The sequence below is a fragment of the Phycodurus eques genome, chromosome 1 (assembly GCF_024500275.1).
Source record: "Phycodurus eques isolate BA_2022a chromosome 1, UOR_Pequ_1.1, whole genome shotgun sequence".
Classification (NCBI taxonomy): domain Eukaryota; kingdom Metazoa; phylum Chordata; class Actinopteri; order Syngnathiformes; family Syngnathidae; genus Phycodurus; species Phycodurus eques.
Window position 1 is genome coordinate 44,240,134 of NC_084525.1, and position 21,560 is coordinate 44,261,693.

At 44.7% G+C, this 21,560-nt stretch overlaps 1 protein-coding gene across 5 annotated transcripts in view; it reads left to right on the forward strand.

Moving 5' to 3' along the window:
- Positions 1–21,560, forward strand: part of plxnb3 (plexin B3) — a 158,079-nt gene that overhangs the window by 116,120 nt on the left and 20,399 nt on the right. For all 5 annotated transcript variants that reach the window (XR_009769665.1, XM_061693791.1, XM_061693800.1 and 2 more), the window contains exons 18-29: positions 3,776–3,952; positions 4,025–4,190; positions 4,262–4,393; positions 5,339–5,443; positions 12,673–12,834; positions 12,920–13,071; positions 13,153–13,253; positions 13,330–13,547; positions 13,624–13,802; positions 13,895–13,961; positions 14,055–14,201; positions 14,284–14,364. Coding sequence is in view for 4 of the 5 variants with exons in the window: in XM_061693791.1 (XP_061549775.1) it covers positions 3,776–3,952; positions 4,025–4,190; positions 4,262–4,393; positions 5,339–5,443; positions 12,673–12,834; positions 12,920–13,071; positions 13,153–13,253; positions 13,330–13,547; positions 13,624–13,802; positions 13,895–13,961; positions 14,055–14,201; positions 14,284–14,364 (1,687 nt within the window). In the remaining variant the exon portion in view is untranslated. The remainder of the gene's footprint in view (positions 1–3,775; positions 3,953–4,024; positions 4,191–4,261; positions 4,394–5,338; positions 5,444–12,672; positions 12,835–12,919; positions 13,072–13,152; positions 13,254–13,329; positions 13,548–13,623; positions 13,803–13,894; positions 13,962–14,054; positions 14,202–14,283; positions 14,365–21,560) is intronic.

Sequence of the window (21,560 nt, forward strand, 5' to 3'; positions counted from 1 at the left end):
AAGAGCAGCGGAGAGAGGACACATCCTTGGGGCGAAGGTCCAGATCGAAGATCTGGACCCTTGAAGATCTTTGTGACGACTGGAGCGAGCTGGTCTGTGCAGACTTTGAAGCAGGATGGGGACACAAGGTCTGGGCCTGCTGCTTTGTTGATCTTTTGTAGTTTGATGATGCGTTTCACATCCTGTTCATGAATGGCCAACGCAGAAGTCAGAGGTGCGATGGTGGTCGGTGGTACGACTGGGTGGGTGTGAGGTGTGAAAGTGTCCTTTTCAAATTTGCAATAGAAGGTGTTCAAGTCGTCAGCTAGTCCTCTTTTGTTCGCCGCTTGGGAGGATGGTCGCTTTTAGTTGGTTAGCGAGTCTAATCCTCGCCAGACTGACAGTCGTTGGCAGTAAACTGTTTTTCTCATCTTTTCTGCATAATTTGTCTTTGAGATGTTAATTTCTTTTGTCAACTGATTACTAGCGTGATTGTACAGGGCTGTACAATCACCACAATAGGCATCCTCTTTAGCCTGGCGAAGTTGCTTAAGTTTGGCAGTGAACCACGGCTTGTTGTCGTTGAACATGCATACGAAATGTCTATGTTGGTACACACACATCTTCAAAGAAATTGATATGACACTCTCCGTTGAAGTTTCAAAGACACTCCAGTCTGTGCAGTCTAAACAGCCTTGAAGTTCTGTCTTTCCTTCATTGGTACACTTCTTCACTGTTTTCACCACAGGCTTCACACATTTAAGTATGTTCCTGTATGTTGGTATTAAGTGAATTAAGCAGTGATCAGACAAGCCCAGAGCTGCCAGGGTCATCTAGCGTGGTATAGCAGTGGTCTAGAATGGAATGTTGTTTTCCGTAGTAGGACAGTCTGTGTGCTGCTTCTATTTAGGGAATTCGTGGTTGAGTTTAGCTTTGTTAAAGTCCCCAAGAATAATGAGGGGTGAATCTGGGTGCTTATTTTCATGTTCTTTTACTTGTTCAGTGAGCGTTAGCAGTGGTGCATTCGTGTCAGCCTGGGGAGGATGGTAGACACTCACAAGGATGAAAGAGGTGATATTGCATGGCAAGTAGAAGGGCTTACAGTTCAAAAACAGCGACTCTAAGTCTGGGCTGCAGTGTGTGTTGAACTCTGAGACGTCGATACACCATTTTTCGTTGATATCGAAGCATAGTCCACCGCCTTTCGTTTTCTCCGATAACTCCGTGACACGGTCCGCTCAGTGTAGTTTCTAATGTTTATTTAGCAAGTCTTCCCTTGGGTAAGTAAGTTGCTTAATGTCTCCAAAGATGAACAAAAACAGAACTAGATAGGCGACCACACGGTTAGGCGCCATGTAGCATTTTCTTCCCCAACTATTCCTACTTTCCTTCCCAGTTGAACTCTCTTTTACACTCCGTTCCAAATTATTATGCAAACAATATTTTCTCTGATTTTCTTAAATAGTCAATGCAAGTTACCAACTGTTAGAGCATAATTGGAATGTTTTTGAACAAACTTCCCAATGGTAACAGTATTATTTTGAAAAAAAAAAAAAAACTTAAAATACCCTGTCCTGAATTATATCGGACAACAGTTTTAAGACATTTAATTGTAAGGCTCCCCCCCAAAAACTTTTTATTGTCAGGCAGTACGGTGTAAAAACCGGTTAGCACATCTGCCTTACAGTTCTGAGGACCAGGGTTCGAATCCCGGCCTCGTCTGTGTGGAGTTTGCATGTTCTCCCTGTGCCTGCGTGGGTTTTCTCCAGGTACTCCGGTTTCCTCCCACATCCATAAGGCGAGGCCAAGGATTGACCCCAGTCCTCAGAACTGTGAGGCAGACGCTCTAACCAGTCGCCCACCGTGCCGCTTGTCAGTTTCAAAGAACTGAAAATAGTACTGCTGCATTTGTAGCATTAGGAGGAGCTTTACTGAAATCAAACGCTATTTCAGTCAAAAACATCTGAACAAGTCAAGTTACAGTTTCGATTGGACCTTTTATTTGATAGGTGGCTCACAATTCTTGCTTACATTTAACTTTTTTTTTTTTTTTTGCTTGACTTTATTTGCAAGTTGTCAGAATAGCTTCCTAAAGTTGCTGTGTGGATGTGAACTGCCTCCCACCCTCATAGATGTTTTTTTACTACCTGGTTCTCAACAGGGTTGAGATCAAGGGAGGATTGGGCCCACACCATAGATTTCTATCCTTTTACAGTATGTCCAAAACAGCCAGTGAAGCAGAGGGATTCGTTGCAGCATGAGATTGTTCACTGATGAGCGCCATGTAATCCTGGATGGTCAAGATGGATGGAGTAGTGGGAAGTTGGTAAATGACCACCATGTCCTAACAAGGCTGCACATCAGCAAGGATTCATGTTTTGGGCGTACCCTTTAGGGTCCCTGGAGGTATGAAAATGGCCACTGAAAAGTATGCAGAGTTTCTGCATACCACTTTCCTCCATCATACTAAACGAAGAACTGTGCTGTAGTGGTGTCACGGTACCAAAATTCGGACTTCGATACTGTACCTGCATAAAATACCTCAATAGGGGTACTGAAATGATACCACAGCAAATATCTAAAACATCAGTAAAGACAGTGGAATGAAAACAACTTCAAATAGTTTAATATTTATTTTTATTAATTCAAAACATGATACATTTGAAAAATTATGCAATAATAGAATTAGCTCATTCTTAACGTCATTTAAAAAAATAATTAGATCAATGCCAGCATTAGCATATACAGGTATATGACGAATATGTGTGTCTGTATGTATATAAAATTGTAGATCTATATACACTATATGTATGATTTATAAAAAATTTAGACCACCCTTGTTTCTTCAATTTCTTGTTCAGTATAATACTTGGTGCCACTAAAGGCATTCCACCGGAAGAATACAAAAGCTTAATTGTATTATTAAATATAATTTTGGTTATTATCAAGAAAACCATGGAAAATAGCAAGAGCTAGATATCAGCTCTTATATTAAAATCTAATGAGCTTTTTTCATTGTCATCATTATATTTTTCCAAACAATGGTACCTTTAGGTGCACCTGGCATTAAAAATGAACAACGGAAAAAACAAGGGGTTTAATTTTTTTTCCATGACTATATTATTTGTATTTCTAGAACTATGCGTACTTTACTCATACTTAATACTGTGTATTTCAAGCTGTCAAGCTTTTTATTCAAGAGTTTAGTTTGCAGTGTTTTTGTATTTGACTGCTTTTGATTTCTCCCATTGTAAACAATACATTGTGCATCCACTCAGTGCAGTGCTGATTTTCATTGCGTACGGAGCCACGGCACTCAAGATTAGGACCTTTTTGCTCCACTTGGATAAGTGGTTTTCCTTTTGCAGTCGGGTGGATTTTCATGCTTCTCGAACTCCACGATTTCCGAAGGGGTCTCCAACGAGGAGAGTAGCCGGTATCTAAGTTGTAGCGCTCCAAGCTGGGCTTCTATGCGGGAGAAACATGTCTCATTCTAAAGAGAAACTTTCTCATTAGAATGAGAAACTTTTTTTTTCATGTCTCTTTAGGGGGCTCCATAGTTATAATTGAGATTTTTGTTCAAAAACATTGCAATTATGCTCTAAAAGGAAAATCTAATTAGGAAAATCTGAGAAAAATATCATTTGAAAAGTAATGTGCAACACAGTGTATGTATTCCTGCTTCTATTTGTACTTCTTTTCATCACGACTTCTTTTTTCCTGCCATTACCACTGCTGTGATTGCTGCACTGCCCCACACCCCATGGTGGTCTCATCTGCTCTTGCATGTCCCCAGAATGGAGCCGGTCAGCGACACCCTGCTTGTGTGTCAGACAATCTCCACCAATCAGACGGGCAGAGTTCCAATCCGGGTGTTGTTCAGCAAAGCGGAGCGTACTGTTCCAAACGTGACGTTCAGTTACGTGGACGACCCGGTCATCACTGAAGCCATGCCCACAGAGAGCTTCTACGCGTGAGATAGAACAGACCTCAGACCAGTGGTCCATGGACCTGTGGCCTGACCCTAATCACTTTGTTTCCTCAGAGGGGGGCGTGTCATTGTGGTGAATGGCAGAAACCTAGATGTGGTGCAACACCCAATCATGTCCGTGTGGGTGGAGCCTGTAGACGTGCAGAGGGTGAAACGCAGAAGACGATTGGCTCTTCTCAGCGCCAAGCAGCAGTTGGTCTTCAACGGCACCATGGCAACGGTGAGGGAGATGGCGGCCACTCAAGCAAGAGCTTACACACCTGCCTCACTTTCTGTCTGTCTGTCTCTCAGGTGTCTGAGCACTGCACTGTCCTGTCTTCCTCTCAAATGACCTGCTCAACCCCTTCAGTCCCCCAAGAGGTCAAAGTGAAGGGCGTCTGCTTTCAGATGGACAATGTCCGTGTCCATTTCAAAAGCATCAAGGTATCCCCATCTACAGATGTGGCAAAAGTAGTCACTGTACACAAGTAGTACATGCAGATACTAAAAAAAATGAAAAAAATGAATCTGGTAAAAGTACAATTACTGATTCGACTCCTTTGTTTCAGTAAAATTAAAAATGTATAGACTCAAATGTACTTAAGAGCCAATCCAAAAAGCAAAAATGATCTTTTTGTCAAAAATATTCAATACCAGTTTGGTGGCGGGAATAGTCTTGTCTAGTGATGTGTAACTCGTTGCTTTTTTAAACAGAGTCTTTCTATGCTATCAAAATAACGTGTTCCAAAAGCTTGGCTAATGTTGTGTAACTGACTACCAAAAAATACTCAATTAGATAATGGTAACAACTGAAAAAAAACACCTTACCTATTATGTTTTTTTCACAAATGAAAATTTTTAATGCTGATACAACACACAATTATTATGCTGATACAAAACACAGCGTATTCACAAATCATTCTTGGAGTAGAAAAACAATTAAACAATTTTCTTAAATAAGGTCATGGCTGGAGAATATCTTGCTTCTCGAATATGTTGCGTTGCTATTGCTCCCTGGTTCACGTTCCTCCATGCTGATGCCGATACTGTTTGTTTTTTTTCCCGCCTTATGAGTGCCCAAGATCTCAATCAGTCAAAATCTCAGCCTTGGTTAACTTTCTCTCTCTTTTTTATGTTGTGTCGTCAACCGCAGATGTTGTTAACGTCTGTGGATTTTGATCATGTAAGTAGTACAAAGTTCAGATACTGTATCTGTATGATTTAAGTTATAGGTAAATACAAGTAAAAAAACAGCAGAAAGTACAAATACCTGAAAAATCTACTTAACTTAACTTACAGTAACGACTTCCGGCCGCTGCCCCTCTGCCATGTTGCCAACCTGTCTGAAGGTCTCATCTGTCTCACACCTGTCACCTGTCTGTCTTTCAGGGCAAGAGTTTCAGATATCATCCCAACCCGCGCCTCTTTCCCCTAAACCGGGAGGCTCCTGATGCTCCGTACCGCTTCAAGGCCGGCGGTGTGATTGCTGTGGAGGTGACAAAATGTCTGTTTCTATGGAAACTATGGATGGGTACGGTTCACATTTGAAGCAGTAACGTTAACAATTCCCAGTACCTGGGAATTGATACCGGTACGTGACGGTATCAGTTTCGGTACTTTTGTATGTTTCTCTTGTAAGAAATCATTTGTTCAGTAATGAAATCTCAAAATCTCTCAATTTAACATTTACTTTTCAATATATAAATCTTGACAAATATAACTAAAACAACATGTGGGGCTGGGTTAAAATATTGATTCATCAATGCATTGCAATACTTCCCACCGCAATTCAATATTGATTCAGCAAATCCTTTGAATCAATTCAACTCCTGGCGTTGTATGGATGGAAGACACACTCAACCAAACAACAACAAAATAGCGACTAAAGCAAGCAGCTGCGGCAGCAGCAGCAGCGTGAAGTAAGTGACTTCTACTGTTAAATCTGACGTTTGGGCTCATTTTGGATTCCCCTGTAAATCCGGTACACAATTGACAAAAACACTCGAATCGTGTTACGGAATACCAACACAAAAACACATCAGAAGTCGCCATCCCAAAGCTGCACAGAGAGTTAAGACGGCGGTTTTGGAGTCGTCTTAAGTCTGCAGAAAGGCCGACAGACCCCTACGTACGTAACTATCACTTCTCATTTCATTTCTAACGAGTAGGGATTAGTGTCAAATGTTCTGCAAACTAGTGCCCTCACTATTTCACTGTGCCACAGAAATGCTCCTTAATTAGGTATGAAATAGAAATAATAATAATAAGTCGGAAAGGTGAATGACTGGGTAACACATCTGCCTCACAGTTCTGAGGACCCGGGTTCAAATCCAGCCTCGCCTGTGTGGCTTTTGCATTTTCTCCCCGTGTCTGCGTGGGTTTTCTCCAGGTACTCCGGTTTCCTCCCACATCCCAAAAACATGCATTAATTGGAGACTCTAAATTGCCCATAGGTGTGAATGTGAGTGTGAATGATTGTTTGTTTATATATGCCTTGCAATTGGCTAGTGACCAGTTCAGGGTGTACCCCGCCTCTTGCACAGAATTACCGTAATTTCTCGTGAAAATTGCACATCCCCCTCAAAAATTGTCAAAAGTCAATAGTGCGCATTATACATAGGTAAAGGGGGAAATGAAAAGACCCCCCCCCCACACACACACACACACATTCCCACCATCACCCACTACCTGCCCCCGAGTGTGGGAGGTGGACCCCCCCAAATACAGGCAGGGCCAAAAACTCCATAGCAGGCCCCACAGCCAACAGGGGACCACCTGGCTCCCCCAGGAGAAGAGGAAGACGCGACCACATCGGGACACAAGGAACGGAGAGAAGAGGAGGAAGCAGGCACGAGGAGCGACAAGGGGCCACCACCGCCCCCACCAGTAGCCAGAGCAGGGAACTCAGCCGGGTGCCATCTGGCACCGCCCCACCCTAGTGCATATTATACATGGGTGCGCATTATACATGCGAAAATACGGAGGTTGCGATAGGCGCCAGGACGCCTGCGACCCTAGTGAGGATAAGTGGTACGGAAAATGTATGGATGGACTTTAATTATAAAGCACTTTTCAAAAAGAAGTTACAATGTGCTTAACAATAAAACATAAACAACAAGGGCAATAAAACACCAATCCCTTAGTTACCAGGTGAGTTTTTGGAACCTTAAGGAGGGCCCTGCTGGAGGATCTCAGGTAGCAGTCAGGCTCATACGGAGGAAGCAGATCACAAATGTAAGCCGAAGCATGACCATTCAAAGCTTTAAAAACAAGAAGTTAAACCTTAAAATCAATTCTAAAACTCACAGGTAACCAGTGAAAGGCAGCGAGGACTGGTGCGATGTGGTCATTTCTCTTAGTATTAAAAACCTGACAGCAGCATTTTGAACTGCAGTCTTTGAATGTTGCGTTTGCTGATGCCAGAGTAAAATGCATTGCATTAGTCAAGTCCGGACATTATAAAGACATGAGTAACTTTTTCTCTTCGAGCCTTTGAGTAAAAGGAATGCTTTTATTTTGCTAAGCTTTCTGATGTGAAAGAAACATGACTGTAGAACTTTGGTTACCTGGGTGTCAAATGATAAATTCTAGTCGAAAATGAAACCTAAGTGTCAGGCATCATTGTAAATAGAGGGCATCTCGACCAGCGGAGAGGTTATTAATGTAGTGACTCTGACCCAGTTGCCAGAACCCCCAAGCTTGATTAACTGCATTCTTCCAAGCGGCCCTGCTGTGAGACTGCCCCAAGGAGACGCCTCGCGGACCCTAAACTAATTAACATCTACCCTCGAAGTCTGATCTCCCAAGCATCAAAGGCCAGATGTACCCTCGGACCACCTGTCTGTGACCAGGAACAATTGCTGGGACAAGACGACACCCGTTGGCATCGAGAGGAACTGAAAAGTCGATCCGGGGGGACTCTCATTTGATGTTTAAAGAAGGATAAATGTCTGTTTTTATATTTCACGAACTCTGCAGAAATTTTCCAAATGTATGCCTTGATGTCTGTGTCAGTGTGTCAACTTTACAAGTGCAATTGTGAGATTTTGAGAATTGTTTGTCTTGATTTGACTCCCAGCATCTGGAAATGTGATTTGAACCATAAGCAGTTGATTTGCCAAAATTAAAGTATAAACAGGCGGCACGGTTACGGAAATGTTAGAGCGTCAGCCTCACAGTTCTGAGGACCCGGGTTCAATCCCCAGCCCCGCCTGTGTGGAGTTTGCATGTTCTCCCCGTGCCTGCGTGGGTTTTCTGCGGGAACTCCGGTTTCCTCCCACATCCCAAAAACATGCATTAATTGGAGACTCTAAATTGCCCGTAGGTGTGAATGTGAGTGCGAACGGTTGTTTGTTTGTTTGTGCCCTGCAATTGGCTGGCAACCAGTTCAGGGTGTACCCCGCCTCCTGCCCAATGATAGCTGGAATAGGCTCCAGCACGCCCGCGACCCTAGTGAGGAGAAGCGGCTCAGGAAATGGATGGATGGATGGATGGATGGATAAAGTATAAACAGTCAGTCAGATATGCTTGACCTCTGAATAAAGAGCGTACCATCTTGAAGTTATTTTATATTAATATATGTTTTTAAACCCATTTTATCAAATTTGTAGACAAGATTCAAGCTGATGGGTGTGGTCTTCTCCTTTCCTTTTCGACATGCCCCTGGGGTACTTAACCCAGACGCAGGTGTGTTTTTGCTGTCTTGTGTTTTTTCCTCCTCTCTTGTGTTTTTGGCTGCTTCTTAGCTCCCCAGCCACGGGGCGGCCGTTGGCCACCCCGCCCCTTTCTTTTGTTCAGGCACATGGCTCTGTAACCACAGAGGCTGGGATGACAACAGACTCGGCTTCAAAGCCTATCCGCTAGGCGATCGGAGCAGCTGCTGCTAAGGTACCAGGTACGCTTCCAGCCAAGCGTGATCGTTCTGAAACTTCCAGCGAGCCACAAAAAAGGCAGTCAGAGAGACGGTCATACTCTCCCAACAAGGCGTGACGAATATTTTTTCTTTGTCCGCCTCTTTTGTTTCTTTTTTTATTTTTCTACACCTTTTTCGTTTTCAACCAAATCTGTCTCCTTGCTTCCTGAGACGTGCCCAGAGAGAGATCACCACCCACCAGCTTGAACCTATGCTCATGAATAGACACGGCAAACTTTTTCCAGACTGTACAATATTAGTGCTTAATAATTTTGGGGAAATTACTAGCTTCAGACAAAATCTCAACTTTGTCCTCTCTCTCTCTCTTTCGTCCGGAATGGACGCATTAAATGCTCACGTGTTCCACTTTAGTCCAACACACGATGTTCTAGTTCCCTTTTCGTACGCCTGTTTTCCTTCTTTTTACCATTATTATTGTTATTTTCTTGTGTGTTTTCCTTGTAGCCCTTGTAGATGTCATTAAATATACTATAAAATTCCACTCTTGGTCGTATTTTGTGTGTTCTGAGTTTAAGTAAGCCTCTGTCATCTAGAACTAAAAATTCATAAGGTGCATCAACCATCAGATTACGAGACTGATTGTCCATAGCATTGTCCACTGTCATTGCCCACGTGAGCATTGAAGTCCCCCAGCAGAAGGATGGAGTCCCCAGCGGGAGCGCTCTCCAGCACCCCCTCCAAGGACTCCAAAAAGGGTGGGTACTCTGAACTGCTGTTTGGTGCATAGGCACAAACAACAGTCAGGACCCGACCCCCCACCCGAAGGCGGAGGGAAGCTACCCTCTCGTCCACCGGGGTGAACCCCACCGTATAGGCTGTGGAGCAATAAGTATACCCACACCTGCTCGGCGCCTCTCACTGTGGGCAACTCCAGAGTGGAAGAGAGTCCAACCCCTCTCGAGAGGACTGGTACCAGAGCCAAGGCTGTGCGTGGAGGCGTGTCCGACTATATCTAGTCGGACCTTCTCGACCTCTCACACCAGCTCAGGCTCCTTCCCTGCCAGAGAGGTGACATTCCACGTCCCTAGAGCCAGCTTCTGTAACCGGGGATCGGATCGTCAAGGTCCCCGCATTCGGCCATCGCTCAGCTCGCACTGCACCCGATCCCTATGGCCCCTTCCACAGGTGGTGAGCCCATGGAAAGTGGGACCCACGTTACCCTTTCGGGCTGTGCCCGGCCGGGCCCCATGGGTGCAGGCCCGGCCACCAGGCGCTCGCCTTCGAGCCCCACCTCCGGGCCTGGCTCCAGAGGGGGCCCCCGGTGACCCTCGTCCGGGCAAGGGAAACCTGAATCAATTTATTATACTCGTCATAGGGGTTTTTTAAATTTCTCCAACTATAGATTATTGCTCATAAAAGAAATTAGATGGTTTGAGATGTTTTTTCCAAAATTTTAGATAAATCCATCCATCCATCAATTTTTTCCTGTTTATCCAAGGTCGGGTCACAGGGGCAGTAGCTTCAACAGGGAAGCCGAGACTTCGCTGTCCCCAGCCACTTCATCCAGCTCTTCCGGGGAGACCCGAGGCGTTCCGAGGCCAGCCGGGAAGCAGTCTCTCTAGCGTGTCCTGGGTCATCCCCAGGGTCTCCTGCCGGTGGAACATGCCTGGAATGCCTCCAGGTCGGGGATGAGTTCCAGCCACAAGTGGAGGAGTTTAAGTATCTTGGGGTCTTGTTCACGAATTAGGGAAGAATGGAACGGGAGATCGACAGGCGGATCAGTGCAGCGTCTGCAGTGATGCAGACTTTGTATCGGTCTGTTGTAGTGAAGAAGGATCTATGTTCCTACCCTCACCTATGGTTACTAGCTGTGGGTCGTGACCGAAAGAACAAGATCCCAGCCGAAATGAGTTTCCTCTGCAGGGTGTCCGGGTTCTCCCTTAGAGATAGGGTGAGAAGCTCTCAAAGTAGAGCCGCTGCTCGTCCACATCGAGAGGAGCCAGATGAGGTGGCTGAGGCATCTGATTCGGATGCCTCCCGGATGCCTCCCTGCTGAGGTGTTCCAAGCACGTCCCACCGGGAGGAGACCCTGGGGCCGACCCAGGACACGCCGGAGAGACTACATCCTTCGGCTGGCCTGTGAAGGCCTCGGGATTCCCCCGGAAGAGCTGGATGAAGTGGCTTGGGAGAGGGAAGTCTGGGCGTCCATGCTAAAGCCACTGCCCCCGCGACCCGACCTAGGATAAGCGGTAGAAAATGGATAGATGGATGGAGGTGTAATGACATTGAAATATGCCGAGTTCAGGGTACTTTTATTTTGAAATACAACACCAGATTGGGATGGGACCTCTTTTGGTGGGATGGGATGGTGTAGTGTCCTCCAGAACTGGACTGGTCTTGCAATACTGAAAGGGTTATTTTTTTATCATTTTGTTTTTTAAATCAGGGGTAATGACAGTGAAATATGCAGATTTCAGGGCACTTTTATTTTGCAATCCAACACCAGAATTGGATGTGATCTCTTTTGGTTGAGTCCTGAGGTGTTCTTGTGTCCTCCATGACTGGACTGGTACTGTTATAACGAAAGGATTATTTGTAATTTTTTCTTTCTTTTTTTTTTAAATCAGGGGTAATGTCAGTGAAATATACTGATTTCAGGGAATTTATATTTTAAAATGCAACTCCAGATTTGGATGGGACCTCTTATGGTCGAGACCTTGGATGGTCTAGTGTTCTCCAAGAGTTGAGTCGTTGTTGCAATACCGAAATTATTATTTTTAATGATTTTTTAAAATCTGGGGTAATGACAGTGAAGTATGCAGTTTTCAGGAGACTTTTATTTTGAAATGCAACACCAGATTTGGATGGGACCTGTTTTGGTGGAGTCCTGGGGTGTTCTTGTGTCCTCCTAAACTGGACTGGTGTTGTGATACCTAACGTATTCATTTTTAATCCATCCATTTTCTGAGCCGCTTCTCCTCACTAGGGTCGCGGGCGTGCTGGAGCCTATTCCAGCTATCATTGGGCAGGAGGCGGGGTACACCCTGAACTGGTTGCCAGCCAATTGCAGGGCACAAACAAACAAACAACCGTTCGCACTCACATTCACACCTACGGGCAATTTAGAGTCTCCAATTAATGCATGTTTTTGGGATGTGGGAGGAAACCGGAGTGCCCGGAGAAAACCCATGCAGGCACAGGGAGAACATGCAAACTCCACACAGGCGGCGCCGGGGATTGAACCCGGGTCCTCAGAATTGTGAGGCTGACGCTCTCACCAGTCGTCCACCGTGCCGCCTCATTTTTAATCCATCCATCCATCCATTTTCTGAGCCGCTTCTCCTCACTAGGGTCGCGGGCGTGCTGGAGCCTATCCCAGCTGTCATCGGGCAGGAGGCGGGGTACACTCTGCACTGGTTGTTTTAATGTCACTGCCCAGTTCCCCATCATGTGGATTATTATTGTGCTATATATGGATTCCGCTGTGTTTGACTCTCATGAGTGCTTCGTTACTTTTCTGCCACACTTCCATCCATGCTTGTTTGTTGTTAACATGAGTGAACCAGCCGGCAGGACTGACATCATTACGCTCTTGTGCGGCATGGATGCATTCCAGTGTGCCATGGGAAATGGCCAACTCTTCCACTCCTGCTGTTTGCACGGTCAAAAGGGCAAGCTTAGGTACCGAAAAATGGTGCCGGTTGATTTTACGTGACTCAGATCTCACTAGTACCGACCAAATTCAGCCGGGACCAAAAACGTAGAGATTTCGGTGCCCATCACTAACAGAAACACATCATCACCATGTCACCGCATGAACTAAAATATGCTTTTGTGCTGATACCACCAGGGTGAGGACCTAACGCAAGCGATGTCCAGACAGGAAGTGGCGGCTCGCCTTGGAGATCAGGACTGTGAGGTGAAGACACTGGACAGCACTCACCTTTACTGCGAGCCTCCTGAGGTCCAACCAATGAGTGTGGATGACAGCAGCCGGCTGCCCCGCCTCCAGGTTAGTTTTTGGAAGCGCCGTGGGCTGGTGAAGGTATTCCTATTAAAATGGCACGTGGGTTTTTAACATTGTGTGTCTGTCACAGGTGCTGATGGGTAACCTGCAGGTGGACTTGGGAATGGTACAGTACGACACTGACTCTTTACTGCCTCCCATCCCATTGGCTGCCCAGATTGGTTTGGGGGCGGGAGCTGCCTTCATCATCCTATCAGTGCTCATCATCATCCTCATGTACCGGTTAGTTTGTTTAACTGTCCATTCAAAAGAACAAGCATTTGGTGTCGATAGTGTGTTCTTCATGAAAGTTTGTCCATTTAGGAGGAAGAGCAAGCAGGCCCTCAGAGACTACAAGAAGGTTTTGTTGCAGTTGGAAACATTGGAGATCAACGTGGGCGATCAATGTCGGAAAGAGTTCACTGGTAAATGAAAATGTCTCATTTTGGTCAAATTGTGCCAAATGTTTGATTGGAGATTTTTATTCTGTGTGCCTTGTAGACTTGATGACAGAAATGATGGATTTAAGCAGTGACGTGGGAGGACCAGGCCTTCCCATGCTAGACTATCGCACTTACGCAGAAAGAGTTTTCTTCCCCGGCCACCAGGCAGCACCACTGAGCCGCCACCTGGACCTGCCGGACTCCAGGAGACACACGGTGGAGCAGGGGCTCCAGCAGCTCAACAACCTGCTCAACAACAGACTCTTCCTTGCGAGGGTGGGTGGAGCGGCGTGTGGGATTGGCGGACTTGTCGTGCATGTCGGGTAACATCCATGTTCTGTCTGTCCCGCAGTTCATTCACACGCTGGAGGAGCAGCAGGGCTTCTCTCAGCGGGATCGTGGCTACGTGGCCAGTCTTCTGACCATGGTTCTGCATGATAAGCTGGAGTATTTCACAGAAGTCATGAAGTGTCTGCTGCAGGATCTGGTCCAGCAGTATGTCGCCAAGAATCCCAAACTCATGCTGCGAAGGCACGTCATTTGAGAAGAGAAAATGTCAAAACAAAGAGGTCATAAAATGATCAGAAAAGTGTACAAACATCTGACCCCATTTGCTGTTTCAGGACAGAGACGGTTGTTGAGAAGATGTTGACCAACTGGATGTCCATCTGCCTCTACTCTTTCCTGAAGGTTCATTCCTTTCTGTCCCTCACCGTGTCTGTTTCCAGCCTGCCTGTTTGTCTGTCAGTGACGCCCGCATGTGCGCATGTGTCCACTTGTCAGGAGGTGGCAGCCGAGCCGCTTTACATGCTCTACCGAGCCATAAAATATCAGGTTGACAAAGGTCCAGTGGACGCTGTGACGGGAAAAGCGAAGCGGACGCTCAACGACAGCCACCTGCTGCGAGAGGACGTCGATTATTGCGCTGTGGTAACTGTGGCAATGCACCTTCACACGCATGTCATGGGATTGTGTTACTCAACACGTGTATGTGCATGTGTATATTGTTCAGACTCTGAATGTGCTGCTGAAGAATGGAGCTGAAGTTCAACCTTGTCCTGTCAAAGTACTCGACACTGACACCATCACACAGGTACCTCCTCACGTCTCACTACGACCAGTCTGTCTGCTCATCTACTGTCTCACTATGATATGATTGTCTGCTCCTCATCTGTCTCTCCATGACCTATCTGTCTGTTCCTCACGTCTCACTGTGACTTGCCTTTTGATTACGTGTCACACTATGACCTGTGTGTCTCTTCCTCACTTGTCTCACTGTAGGAGGGGAATAAGCATGGCTGATGTTTCATGGTGTATCAGGTGTCACTGGATAGTTGGCAGTCAGTTTATTTCGAGTGGATGTCAAAACTCTACACGCCCCTATGCAAATGCAAGGTTTTTATGGTGTAAAAAAATTTGACCAAGATAAGTAATTTCAAAACTTTTTCCACAATTAATGTTAACTAACCTGTGAAACTCAAAAAAATTTAAACTTTTCAAGAGGTAAATTAAAAACCAACCAAAATAATGTGGTTGCACACCCTCTTATCACTGAATATGTGACTGTTTTCAGAATTAACACACATTGAAACACATGTTCAGCGAGAGACAACAGACAACATATACCTGCCACCTTTTAAAGTGTCTCTGATTAACCCCAAATAGAGTTCATATGTTCTACTAGGCTTTTTGTGTTTTTTAATTTTTTTTGCTTTCTTGCACCCCGTGCCTGCATTGGTTTTCTCCGGGCACTCCGGTTTCCCACATCCCAAAAACATGCATTGCGGGTTGATTGAAGACTTTAAATTGCAATTAGGTGTGAATGTGTTCGCGAATGATTGTTTGTTTATATGGTCCCTGCAATAGGCTGGCGACCAGTTCAGGGTGTACCCCGCCTCTCGCCCGAAGGTAGCTGGGATAGGCTCCAGCACGCCCGTGACCCTAGTGACGATAAAGTGGTGTAGAAAATGGAGGGATGGATGCTTTCTAGCAGGATTCTCTCTTGCACCGCACCCCTTACCCCAGATATATGAAGAAGGCAGGAGATTGTTGTTGCATGTACAAACCCCAGTTCCAATGTAGTTTGAACGTTGTAAAAAACTTTATAAGTGTAATTCTTTTCCATTCTTGCTTGATGAACAACTTCAGTTGCTCAACAATCTGGGATCTCCGTTGTCCTATTTTGCGCTTCATAATGCATCACACATTTTCAGTGGGAGACAGGTTTGGACTGCTGGCAGGCCCGTCTAGTACTCGCACTCTTTTACTACAAAGCCATGCTCTTGTAACATGTGCAGAATTTGACTTGTCATCGTCTTTTTGAAATAAGCAGAGATGTCCCTGAAAAAGACTTTGCTTGGATGGCACCATATGGTGCCCCAAAACCTGTATTTACCTCTACTTTTCAGCATTAATGTGTCTTCACAGATGTGCAACTTACTCATGCCATGGGCACACACCCACATTTCACCACAGATACTGGCTTTTGAACTTTGCGCAGATAACAATCCGGGTGATCTTTTTCTTCTTTGGCCCAGTGGACAAGATGTCTATGATTTCCAAAAACAATTTGAATTGTAGAATCTTCAGACTACAAGAGACTTTTCCACTTTGCATCAGTCCATCTCTGTTTAGCTCAGGCCCAGAGATGTTGGCGGCGTTACTGGGTGTTTTGGATACAGTGATGATACCAGTTTTTAATGCAGTGCCGCGTAAGGGATCGAAGGTCACTGGCATTCAATGTTGCTTTTCGGCCTTGCTGCTTACGTACCTGGATTTCTCCAGATTCTCTGAATGTGTTATGGACTTTAGATGATGAAATCCCTAAATTCCTTGCAAGTGTACATCGAGAAACATTCTTAAACTGCTCATGCAGTTGTTCATATTATTCTTAAAGTGGTGAACCTCGGCCCATCTTTGCTTGTGAACAACCTTTTGAGGATGCTCCTTTTATACCCAATCATGACACTCACCTGTTTCCAATTAACCTGTTCCCCTGTGGAATGTTCCAAACAGGTGTATTTTGAGTATTGCTCAACTTTCTTCTCAGTCTTTTGTTGCCCTTGTCCCATCTTTTTTTGGAACGTGTTTCAGCCGTGAAAGTCAAAATGTGAGAATATTTGCAAAGAAAATCAATAATCGTCGACTGCACAACGTGCCCCGGAGTGCAAAGGGTGCGCGTCTTGATATTCGTGCCAGAGCAAGGCTCGCTATGCGTGTTTTGCCTATTGCTGCACCAATCTGGGCGGTATTGGTCCAGCGAGGGTGTGTCCTTGGGCTTCTGCCCAGAGCATGTGACATTTGGGTGACTCAGGGCTGTATTTTCACTGATGCATCTTCACTTTCGTACAAGCGTAAGTCTCAAACAGGGTGGTGTCAGCGCAGCAAGGGTGTGCCCTGCTTGGTGGAGTGACATGGTGTCAGAAAGTCCATCTGAGCTGAGACCTATTAATACCACGTCTCAGTTGTGACACGGCGATCGAATGCGATTTTGGTGAATCTGATCAGTGTGCATGCAGGCAGAAACAGACGCGAGGTCCTCGGACATGTATGGTGGATGACAGATTTGTACAAATAAATTTATTGAATGCATTATTATTGTTATCATCACCATTATATTTTTTAAATCCAGTGACTGGCCGGCACGCCACTATGGAGGTCAGGGTGTGGGGTGATGGGGGTGGAAACGAACGATCGTCGGAGGGGATACGAATGAATGCGGTCTGCGGGGGTTCTGGGGTGGGGGAATTAAGCGCTTTGATTAGCAGTGAATAAAGTCAGCAGCGTTTCTGCCCACGGGTGCAGACAGCCACTTTGGTTAAATACACCGATGCCCGCGCCATTTAAAAACAAAGAAAAAAAACACTTATAAACATTTAAAACAAAGAGAAAAAAATTAAATAAAATAAAAATACAATTAAAACAGGGTACAGTGCAAGAAATATAATTTAAAAGTGGAAATGCTCTAGAAAGCATGAGAAAAAAGAGTTTTTAACCTGGACTTAAAAACATGCACACTTGGGGCTGACGTCACTTCTGTTGGCAACTTATTCTATTTGTGTGCAGCATAATAGCTGCTTCACCATGTTTGCTTTGGGCTCTGTGCTCCACTATTTGACCTGAGTCTGTCGATCACCAATCCCTACTGGGTTTATATTCCATTAGCATTTCATTCATGTATTAAGGATTTAAACCGTTTAGTGATTTATAGACCAGTAGCAGAACTTTAAAATCTATTCTAAAGCTGACTGGAAGTGTAAAGACCAGTGTAAAGACTTTAGAATTGGACTAATATGCTCTGACCTCTTTGTTCTGGTCAGACCCCGAGCTGTAGCATTCTGAATGAACTGCGCCTGTTTTATGCTCTTTTTAGGGAGTCCAGTTAGAAGACCATTACAATAGTCAAGTCTACTTGAGATTAAAGCATGGATAAGCTTCTCCTGGTCTGCTTGACACATGCAAGCCTTCACTCTGGATATTTTATTCAGATGGTAGAAGGCAGTTTTAGTAATTGATTTAATATGACTGTTGAAAGTCAGGTCGGAATCTATCAGAACACAAAGGTGTCGGAATTGCTCTTTGGTTTTTAAAGAGAGTGACTCCAGGTATTTACGAACAGGAATCCTCTTTATTGCCAAAAACAATTATCTCAGTTTTGTTGTGGTTTAATTGAAGAAAGTTTTGGCTCATCCAGATATTTATCTGTTTTAGACTTGTGACACAACACCTCAATTGAACTGTAGTCATCTGGAAACACTGCTAGATATAACTGTGTGTCATCTGCATAGCTATGATAGTCAAAATTAAAGTTCTGAAGAATTTGACCCAAGTGTAGCATATACAGGCTGAACACGAGGGTCCAAGAACTGACCCTTGAGGGACCCCATGGGACTGACCCCGTTCTATGAGATTGAACACTTCCAATGGTTACAAAATAACTTGTTTCCTTCAGGTAGGACCTGAACCATTTAAGGACTGTTCCATTTAGTCCTACCCACGTTTACAACCTGTTCAGCAGTATATTATGATCTACCATATCAAAAGCCGCACTGAGGTCCAACAAGACCAGAATTGACACCTTTTCCCGAGTCAGTATTCAACCTTATATCATTTAGCACTTTGATAAGAGCAGATTCTGTCCTGTGACGAGTTCGTAAACCTGATTGAAATTTGTCAAAAAGTCAATTTAAGTTCAAGAAATTGCTGAGTTGGTTAAAAATAACTTTCTCAACAATCTTGGCTATGTAAGGGAGATTTGAGATGGGTCTATAGCTTGGTAACATGGAAGTGTCCAGCGTTCTATTTTATAGCAGAGGCTTAATGGCAGCTACTTTACGAGAGAGAATGTTGCCGGGGTGCTCGATTTGTGGGAGGTTTCTGTTGAAGATCATATGTTTAGTTTTGCTTCTCCTTTTGTGGTAACTTCAAGTAGAGAGCCATTTGTATCTGTAAGGTATGGCCACTTGATGAGTGATAGCGAGAAGAACCACAGCCAGGATTGTCGTCCCCTGGTTTTGCACGCGAAATATCCTGACAGCTCATATCTGGTCAAATGGTAAATGTACTGCACTTATATAGCGCTTTAACTACACCATCACAGTGCCCAAAGCGCTTTACAAAGCCTCATATTCACCCACTCACCCACACATTCATACAGCAATGGGCGACTGCAGCCATGCAAGGCGCTGCCAGGCCCACTGGGAGCAAATTAGGGTTCAGTGTCTTGCCCAAGGACACTTCGACATGTGGACATTCGTAGCCGGGATTCAAACCAGTGACCCTTCGGTCAATGGGCGAGCTGCTGTACAGACTGAGCCACCTGGTATTTAAAAGAGGACTTTGCACTTTGTTAGTGGAAGAGGCAAACAAACATTATTGAGGTACAGGAAATAAATAAATCACTGATCATTTGGGGAAGCCAGCAACCGCATAAAAGCCATGTTTTACAACCCCAATTCCAATAAAGTTGGGACGTTGTGTTAAACATAATTAAAAACAGACTACAATGATTTGCAAATCATGTTCAACCTATACACTACAAAGACAATATATTTAATGTTAAAACTGATAAACTCGATTGTTTTTAGCAAATAATCATTAAATTAGAATTTTATGGCTGCAACATGTTCCAAAAAAGCTGGGACAGGTGACAAAAAAGACTGAGAAAGTTGAGGAATGCTCATCAAACACCTGTTTGGAACATCCCACAGGTGAACAGGCTAATTGGGAACAGGTGGGTGCCATGATTGGGTATAAAAGGAGCTTCTCTGAATTGCTCAGTCATTCACAATCAAAGATGGGGCGAGGTTCACCGCTTTGTGAACAAGTCTGTGAGAAAATAGTCGAACAGTTGAAGGCCATGTTCCTCAACATACAATTGCAAGGAATTTAGGGATTTCATCATCTACGGTCCATAATATCAGAGAATCTGGAGAAATCACTGCATGGAAGCGGCAAGGCCGAAAACCAACACTGAATGCCTATGACCTTCGATCGCTCAGGCTGTACTGCATCAGAAACCGACATCAATGTGTAAAGGATCTCACCACATGGGCTCAGGAACAGTAAATACAGTTCGGCGCTACATCCGTAAGTGCTAATTAAAATTCTACAAAAAGCAAAATCCATTTATCAACAACAGCCAGAAACGCCGCCGGCTTCTCTGGGCCCGAGCTCATCTAAGATGGACTGATGAAAAGTGGAAAAGTGTTTTGTGGTCCGACGAGTCCAAATTTCAAATTGTTTTTGAAAATTGTGGACGTCGTGTCCTCCGGGCCAAAGAGGAAAAGAACCATGCGGACTGTTATGGACGCAAAGTTCAAAAGCCAGCATCTGTGATAGTATGGGGCTGTGTTAGTGCCAATGGCATGGGTAATTTACACATCTGTGAAGGCACCATTAATCCTGAAAGTCTTTTTCATGGACGCCCCTGCTTATTTCAGCAAGACAATGCCAAACCACATTCTGCATGTGTTACAACAGCGTGGCTACGTAGTAAAAGAGTACAGGTACTAGACTGGCCTGCGTGCAGTCCAGACCTGTCTCCCATTGACAATGTGTGACGCATTATGAAGCGTAAAATACGATAACGGAGACCCTGGACTATTGAACAGTTGAAGCTTTACATCAAGCAAGAATGGGAAAGAATTCCACCTACAAAGCTTCAGCAATTAGTGTCCTCAGTTCCCAAACGTTTATTGAATGTTGTTAAAAGAAAAGGTGATGTATCACAGTGGTAAACATGACCCTGGCACAGCTTTTTTGGAACGTGTTGCGGCCATAAAATTCTAAGTTAATGATTATTTGCTAAAACAATCAAGTTTATCAGTTTGAACATTAAATATCTTGCCTTTGGAGTGTATTCAATTAAACATAGGTTGAACATGATTTGCAAATCACTGTATTCTGTTTTTATTTATGTTTAACACAACGTCCCAACTTCTTTGGAATTGGGCTTGTATTTTAACTCACCCCATTTATTTTAACTGAACCCCAACTGCTTAGCCAGAGTACAAAACTGAAAAACTGTGGTCCGTAAGTGCAGAGCTTACTGAACGGAACTCGGTTTTACAGAGCACAGTCCCAGCCCTCATCCCTTTCGTGAAGCATGGTGGTGGCAGTATCCCATTGTGGGGATGTTTTTCATTATCAGAAATTGCGTGGTCTTGAGTGGCCCAGCCAGAGTCCAAGCATGAATCCTATTGAACATTTCTAGAGAGATCTGAAAATGGCTGTCCCCATCCAAGAGTGAGAGGTGCTGTAAAGAGAAATTGGCAAAACTGCCTAAAAATACTGTAGGTGTGCCAAGCTTTACTTAAGGCTGTAACTGCTGCCAAATGTGAATCGACAAAGTATAGCGTAAATGTGTGTATGAATACTTATGTACATGTGATTACAGAGTTATGTTTTTTAATACCATCCATCCATCCATTTTCTGAGCCGCTGAAAATGGATGGAACAGGGTCGCGGGAGTGCTGGAGCCCATCCCAGCTTTCAACGTGCAGGAGGCGGGGTACACCTTAAACTGGTTGCCAGCCAATCGCAGGGCACATATAAACAAACAACCATTCACACTCACATTCATACCTACGGGCAATTTAGAGTCTTCAATTAACATACCATGCATGTTTTTTTTTGGGGATGTGGGAGGAAACCGGAGTGCCCGGAGAAAACCCACGCAGGCACGGGGAGAACATGCAAACTCCACGCAGGCGGGGCCGGGTATTGAACCACGGTCCTCACAACTGTGAGGCAGACGCTCTAACCAGTCCTTCACCGTGCCGCGTTTTT